The sequence below is a fragment of the Cynara cardunculus genome (assembly GCF_001531365.2).
Source record: "Cynara cardunculus var. scolymus isolate 2C chromosome LG 3, CcrdV1, whole genome shotgun sequence".
Taxonomy (NCBI): Eukaryota; Viridiplantae; Streptophyta; class Magnoliopsida; order Asterales; family Asteraceae; genus Cynara; species Cynara cardunculus.
This window is the reverse complement of record NC_037530.1, coordinates 6,524,428-6,531,942: the sequence shown is the minus strand read 5'-3', so window position 1 is coordinate 6,531,942 and position 7,515 is coordinate 6,524,428. Positions and strand designations below refer to the sequence as shown.

Sequence of the window (7,515 nt, the reverse complement as noted above, 5' to 3'; positions counted from 1 at the left end):
CAATTATAAAAACATTTAATAAGTCATTTTTAAGTTTTTTAAATAAATATTTTATATATAATAAAAAAGTTGGGAAAAAAAGCCATCACACATGCCTTAACAAGGAGGAAATATAAGAAGCTTTGGTCATTCAAAAAGCGAAGGTGAGTATCACGCGCCGGTGTGGATTCGAAAAGAGATATAAATTGGATCGCACCGCTTACGCTCACTGTCTCTGCCCTTTCTTAGACGTAATCCAACGCGCCTTCGCCAACCGCCGTGTGTTCTTTGCTCTCTCAGTCTCTGCATCTTCCTCCTCCACTGTTTAAAGAACATAAATCCGAACAGAGGCACAGACATTTCATTTAATCTCGGCATTCAAGATCTGCAACAGATTTTTCCACTTCGAGCGATAATCGCCATTGACTTCAATTACAGATACATTACTCACACAGGTACTGTTTGTGTGTAAATGCTGTTTCAGTTAAGGCATGCATAGTGAGTTGTACTAGATTTTATGATTTGAAATGATGTACAAATGGATTCGAAATGTTGTTGTAAGTTGTGGTTTATATAAGTTTTTGTGTTGGTGAGTTGCGATTTTTGTAGTTAGGGCTTCTTTTTGCTAGATCTAATACTCAATGGTTTGTGTAAGTCTGTTGTGTTCTTGCCTTTGAATCTTTTCCCCGTCGACACTTTCTTTGCTCATGATAACTATTTTTTTGCTGAAGGTTTGTGGTTGATTTTTCCTTTTAGTAGTAGTAATATATATTTATTATGTAGCAGTTCAGAAATAGGGATGAAAGATCATTGTTTTTTTTGTATATTAGTAGGTAACTGCTGATCTGACTGGAATTTTGGAGTGATGTTAATATGTAACAGCTGATGTCTTTCTATATCGTAAAAATTAAGTGTATGAAGAGTAGTTTCAGGAATTGAGAAACGAAACTGAGTTGAATTTGGAATTTTATTGATTCAGGTTGTTGAAGATGGAGAGAAGAATTGATCCTGACGCACCACTTGATTATGTCGAACTTCAGATATTTCCAAGCCATAACAGGTTTTCCTTTTTAAAACTTATTTGACTGAGATTTTGCTTGCGAAATCTATATCTCTTTGTATCAGAATTCTGATTGCTTGATGTACTATCGACTGATCTTTGCCTTGGAGTTCTTTCAAGTGCAATTCTGAGTTCTACAAAAAAATCTTAAGAGTCTATAGTTTCAGGTCTACATACATTCTACCCTTAGATCATTTTACACTATATCATGAGAGCTTCTTAATCATTCTGATCACTTAATCATTCTGCATCAAACCATTCAGCAACTGCCAAACAGCCCCTTAGCTTGTTGAATTCATTGTATATTTATGTATGTGTGAGAGGATATGTAACAAGGACCATTAAAGTGCACTTCTGCTATGAATTGAGCGACAACTTGTAATTACATTAACGTGTAAGGTGTAATTTTGATCAATTTGGTTAGGTCAAGCAACTATGAAATGATAAAGATGTGAAGGGACTTAAGTCAATTATCCACAGATGATGAGATTTTATGTAATCAGCTGTTCCCTCTGGTCCAGCCTCCAATACAATTTTTACCACCAATTGATGCCTATTGTAATCTTTGCATACTAGTTCTAGGCTCCCCTATTTATTTCCTTTTTCCCCTTACCCAGTCGAGGACCCAAAATGTTATTGTTGGAAATGTTTTCTGCTGCTTCTAAAACTTTAAAGCTATTATTAGAATGTGGGTCTACAACAGCTTCAGTGTAAAAAAGAAAAAGAAAGAACACATCCACAACATTTGCTTTGCCGATATTGAACTTACTAAAAATCATTAAATCCAGGGTATACAATACATTAAAGTTTGCTTGTGATTCTATGCCTAGAATATCGGGTCTAGCTCAGATGGCGTTCAATACATCAGGAGGGAAGACAGCCACAAAAAGGAACACCATAAAATGTATTTTTTGGTGCAGAAACACTACAAATTAAGTTATGCAGAAATATCTTAAGGGCATGCAAGAATGCTTAGAACCAGTCAGCTTATGTGTACCAATGCTTTTCATAGCACTGTCTGTTACAGCAATAGAGAGCACAGATTGCCATATCTATCATCAGAGCATTTTCCTAGGAATTAGGCATAGAATGTCAAATAGGAACATATGTGCAAAGCACCAAGCTGTTTTCGTATTGATTTATATGCAAATACTCTGAGAAGGCGGCTACCTCTTTATACCAATTTGAAGCTCAAAAATAGACAGAATCGTAGCTGGTGATCTATAATGGTATCTTACCACTGTTTATGGGTTGTAGGTAGGTAGCTATCGAGCTCATGAGCATCAATTCTATAATCGTTCAACATATCATTTTTTAACTCCCTATTCTGTTATCTAGGTATGAGGCATGTGTATCAGTTAGTAATAGAGCAGAAAAGGTAGCATCTGGAGACTTGCAACAACTGTTATCACATTTACCTCAAGTAAAAGATTTGTCGTCCCAAAGCTCCAGCTCGAACTTCAAGATTCTACCACCTGACAATGTCAACGACTGGTTTACGACAGCCAAATTGACAAGGTTCATATCATATTGCGTCTGTATTACATGATTCTTCCTTTTTTTCCTCCATGGATTAAGAGGCTGCATTCTGTTTCTGCTTACTCTAGTTTCTTTAATTTGTCAGATTCCTACTCATTGTTGGTTCACCCGACATTCTTAGTATTGGAAATGAAATTTCTCAATTAGAGGAGACCAGAAAATTCCAACTTTCATTGTTTGCAAGGGTATGCTCTTTGATTGTTTACCTATTTCTGTTCATCTATATCAAACTCACCACCAATTCTGCTTTCATATATTTGTTCATATTGAGGTGAATGACTCTTGATGTTTTAACAGGCTGAAGTTGATATGACATCATCCTATGAATCAAAGTATGTTCTTTTTGTTTGTATCATCATAAATTGCTTTTTCCTGCATTTTCTCAACCAATTCATATCGTGGTTTTTGATAGGAATGAACTACTGCAAACAGTTGATTTGAGGCTCTCAGGATTGAAGGAGAAATTAGCAGATGCCCTGAACCAAGCTACTGGTGCTACATGCTCACCCAAGGATATTTCTGACTTGGAAAATTTTGCTCATCATTTTGGAGCTGAAGAGATAAGGTAATATTTATAAAACTTCTCCACATGTGTTGTTCCGTTGTTTATTTCTGTGGGAAGTCAATGTAAAGATCTTTTGGCTTCCTCAGCTCCTTTTCCTCTTCCTACATATGCTGCATTGCTGCTCACAAAAATGTGCAATCTAGATTACCATTTCATTACCTGTTTCAGGGATTCATTGCAAAAGCTTGTAGAATTGAGCCAAATCCCATCACTGGAAGACTCTACAACAGAAAGAAATGTTTCGGCTTCTCAGTTGAACCCACCTGTAAAATATGGTGTCTCCCCAGCAAAAGCTGCACAGATGGAACGACAGAGCTCATCAGATAGCGAAACCTCTTTTTCAAGTGATGATGAGCAACCATCTGCTGAAAGAAGCCGGACTCTTGCGAGATCTGCGACACCTAGAAGGTCAGCTTCTCCAATGCGACGAATCCAAATTGGACGATCTGGTCCGCGCAGGGCAGCCACATTAAGCATCAAGAGTCTCAACCATTTTCCAACCAGGGAGAAGACAGCAAATCAGAGAGATGTAGCTGGTCACAGTAGTGAAGAGGATGACTCAGAGAAATCCATTAAGCGTAACGCGTTAAGAATGAGTGTGCAAGATAAAATCAGTCTATTTGAGAGCAAAAAGAAAGATCAAGATGTGGACACTCAGAAGCCAAAGACATTGTTGCCTGCAGCTGTCACAAACAAAGCTGTACTGAGAAGATGGAGCTCAGGAATGGGTGAAAGTGCTATCAAGTGCCTCCATGATACAAGTAATGAAACTTCTTCTCCAGTCAGTCCCAAAGATGCAGCTCCATGTGGCAATGCAGAGTCTTGTGCAAGTCAAAGTTCTGCCAAAACCGCAGAAAACATCAAATCATCTGTGCCCAAAAATGGTGCTGCTGAGACATTAGACGTAGAAGTAAATCCAGAGCATGAAAGAGAGGGAAGTTGTGAAAAGCATCCTGCCTCAATTGAATGGAACCAACAAAAGGAAGCAGAACTGAACCAGTTGTTCACGAAAATGATGGAAAGCAAGCCAGTTAGGCGGCAAAGTGTGGCCAATGATAGCAAAAGTAAAAGTTCTCCCAAGGAGAACAGAGGTGGATTTTATGATCACTATAAGCAAAAGAGGGATGAAAAGCTTCGAAAGGAAGCTGCTGGAAAGAAAGCTGAGAAAGAAGCCCAATTTAAAGAGATGCATCAATTTCTTGATGAGAGAAAAGCTGAGATGGCTTCCACTAACACGAGTGATGTTCCTAGAAGACATTCTACCATCAATAAACCCAAAAACCCTCAAAAGAACCCGACCCTGTTGCCAAATTCCAGAAAGGAACCCTCAAAAGCTTCCATTGTGAAGAAAGCTACATCTAAACCATCTCATTTGCCAGCTACACGCAAGTCATGGCCGTCAACCCCATCACCAAGAGCTACAGAAGCGTCACCTGCTACAACTCGATCTGGTGTCATTTCTTCTAGTGTTACACCAACTCGAAAACCTTGGTCTGCATCATCAGCTGTTCGTACAAGCACAAAGGTCGAAAAGGTGCAACCTCGATCAAAGACACTAAAAGCAACTCAACCTGATGCTAAAAAGACCATTAAAACTGTCAGTGAGAAGAAGCAGCCAATTGCAAAAAGTGCACAAACAGCAAAACCGAAAGTCCGACCTCAAGTAGGCACTCCTGTTGCTGCCACCGCTACCACCACCACCACCACCACCACAGCTAAACCCAGTTTTTACAACAAGGTTACTAAGAAAAGCAGTGTGGTCCCACTGGAAACAAAACCTTTCCTCCGCAAAGGAACTGGGATTGGCCCTGGTGCTGGTGCAGTTGTTGTCAAGAAAGTTGTGGTTGATCAACCTGAGGAATCTCTTAGCTCCGGGGATCTGATCCAGGCCGAGAAAAATCAGGTGGTCGAGACTACTGAATTCACCAGTCAAAATCAGGAGAAGGAATGTAAACCACCCGAACCCGTTGCCAAATTGGACTCAGAAACAAATGCAGTTAGCCTTAGCCCCACCAAGTGTGAAGAATCAGAGAGTTCTAATCAATTTGACGTTTCTAGCGATGATGGTCTTAAAAGGATAGAAATGTCTGAATTTAACACTATTACTGAAGAGGAATCAACAATTTCCCCAACTGCATGGGTGGAAATTGAAGATGAAAATCGTCAGGATGAGATTATTCAATGCAAAGAAACCCCCATCCAGACAGCCGGTTCTGGTCCAACCAATCTTGATGCAGTGGCAGGAGTTTCTAGCCCACGGGTTCGTCACTCTTTATTTCAGATGCTTCTTGAGGAGACGGGTGAAGCCGACAGTTGTGAATGGGGAAATGCTCAGCACCCACCTGCCATGGTTTACCAAAAAGATGCACCCAAAGGGTTTAAGCGACTCTTGAAGTTTGCTCGAAAAACTAAAGCTGATCTAACCGATGGTTCTAGTCCGTCAAGCATTTTCAGGAGAGGGTGAGGCTGAAGAATTTTAAGGTGATAAGAATATTGATGTTTCAGATTTATATAAATCATACCATTTTACCATCTTCAACACCATATGCAACCTTTGAAAATAATTCAGGTGCTGAGAGTCTTGCATTTGTGCTTTAATCGAATGCAGGTCAATCAGATAGAAGTATAGTGGCTGCGAGGATCATCAAAGATACCAGAAACATAAGGTGAATTCCCGTTAAATTTGGTTGCAAGCTACTGAGAAATATATTTCAAGAAATCAGTGTTATAAAATGCATTAAGCACAGGTTGAGTCATACTGTTGGTGCTTCATGGCCTAAGCACACAGATTAAGCAGTTCATTTTCGATATATAAAATCATCTTTAGATTATATTAACTAGTTAAATTGTAAGTTTTCATTCAATACGATGCTTATTTGATTATGATTTGATAAAGAGATGTTGAAGACGCTGGGGTAGGGGCTAGAAAGAAGGAAGTTAGGGAGGGGGCGGGGATAGCAAAGGGGAAGGTTTTGGGAGCAGCTGGAGCTGATAGGGTATCATCAGGGGACTGCATGTGGGTAGGGGGGCCATTTGTGTGTGTTTTCTTCCTTTAACTTCTATCCTTTTCATTGCTCTTACCCGGTAAGATTCTTGGCCCTTCTCATGTTCATCCGATAAGGAAATTTATCCAGTAAGCACTTACCAAGTAAGTGTTTAGTAAACGGCCCCTAAAGCTTTCTCAAACTGCAGTAGTATAACTACATATAGGAACAAAAAGTTCTAGAAAACTGTAAGAAGTTCATACGTAGTCTGAATGAAAAGTGAGACCTTTTTTTTTTATTAACCCGGATATCCAACCCGCCATGCGAGCCAACTAATCACAGGGCAACCACCTGCTTTGCAGATAGCCCGGAGTCACCGCATTTGAACCTCCGTGGCCACAAGGGGATTTTTATTCATCCTTGGATTTGAACCTGAGACTTTCTGGTACTTTTGGCCTTTGAAGCCAAACTCAAACCATTCAGGCATCACACTTGTAGTTTGAGACCATAGTGTTTATATTAATTACGTTGGATATGTTTGGTTTTGTTTTTATGTCCGAGTAAATTCCAACAAATGAGAGGAGCTTCTAATTGATAACCCATTCCCAAGGGAGAATTGGGTGTAGGCTAAAGCTTTCTTTGCGTGTATCCACATTGTTATTTCTTGTGTAACAAGTCAAGAAATGATGGGCAGTTGCATGTAAATTTAGTGCCAACTACCAATTGGTCTTGGAGTGGATTTAGGAAGGAGGCACGTCTTTGTATTCTTTCCAACTCCAATACCAGTGCTGCATATTCAAGTTGCATTTAATTTGTTCCAAGTTTGTATTGGTTTTATTAGTCCATTTTGTACCAAGACATACTCGTGAACCACGTAAATCTGTGTTTTTTGTTGGATAATTTGCTGCATTGCCAAGTTGCAGAAGACAACTAGGATCTAGCACTCTGTTCTCGAATTTCTTCTAGAGAAGAAAAGAAAAAAAGGGAAGGAATATATATATATATATATCTATACTATATTATAAAGCATTTGGCTAAAACTCTTAAAAACTCTTAAACTCTTAAAACTCTTAAATTCTTAAAACTCTTAAAGACAACATCTATTGCTAATGGTACAACCTGTTAAAGTCATCCTAAACACATTCATCCCTAAACGATTTCATTCCTATCCGATTTCATCCATATCCTATTTCATCAAATACATGATAAATATCTCATTTTAAATATAAAAAATCTAAAATATAATTAGGATAATTATTGAATTCTAACAGAATACTTAATTATTATCTTTATAAAATTTATAATATTAAACCAAAAATAAATTATTTCATTATTAAACTTAAATTAAATTACAATAAAAAATAAATTACATAAATTAAATAAAAAAT

General features: G+C 38.3%; 1 protein-coding gene across 2 annotated transcripts; it reads left to right on the top strand.

Annotated features, from left to right (window-relative positions):
- Window positions 1-215: 215 nt before the first annotated feature.
- On the top strand, window positions 216-6,001 carry LOC112508509. Of its 2 annotated transcripts, XM_025113146.1 has the most exons (8): window positions 216-434; window positions 959-1,039; window positions 2,378-2,557; window positions 2,664-2,763; window positions 2,876-2,910; window positions 2,991-3,143; window positions 3,312-5,624; window positions 5,752-6,001. In XM_025113146.1, the coding sequence occupies exons 2-7, from the start codon at window positions 969-971 to the stop codon at window positions 5,605-5,607; spliced, it is 2,835 nt and encodes a 944-aa protein (XP_024968914.1). In that variant the 5' UTR covers window positions 216-434; window positions 959-968; the 3' UTR covers window positions 5,608-5,624; window positions 5,752-6,001. The 2 variants fall into 2 exon arrangements, with proteins under 2 accessions (XP_024968914.1, XP_024968916.1); XM_025113148.1 differs by having other exon boundaries at window positions 216-1,039.
- Window positions 6,002-7,515: the final 1,514 nt, after the last annotated feature.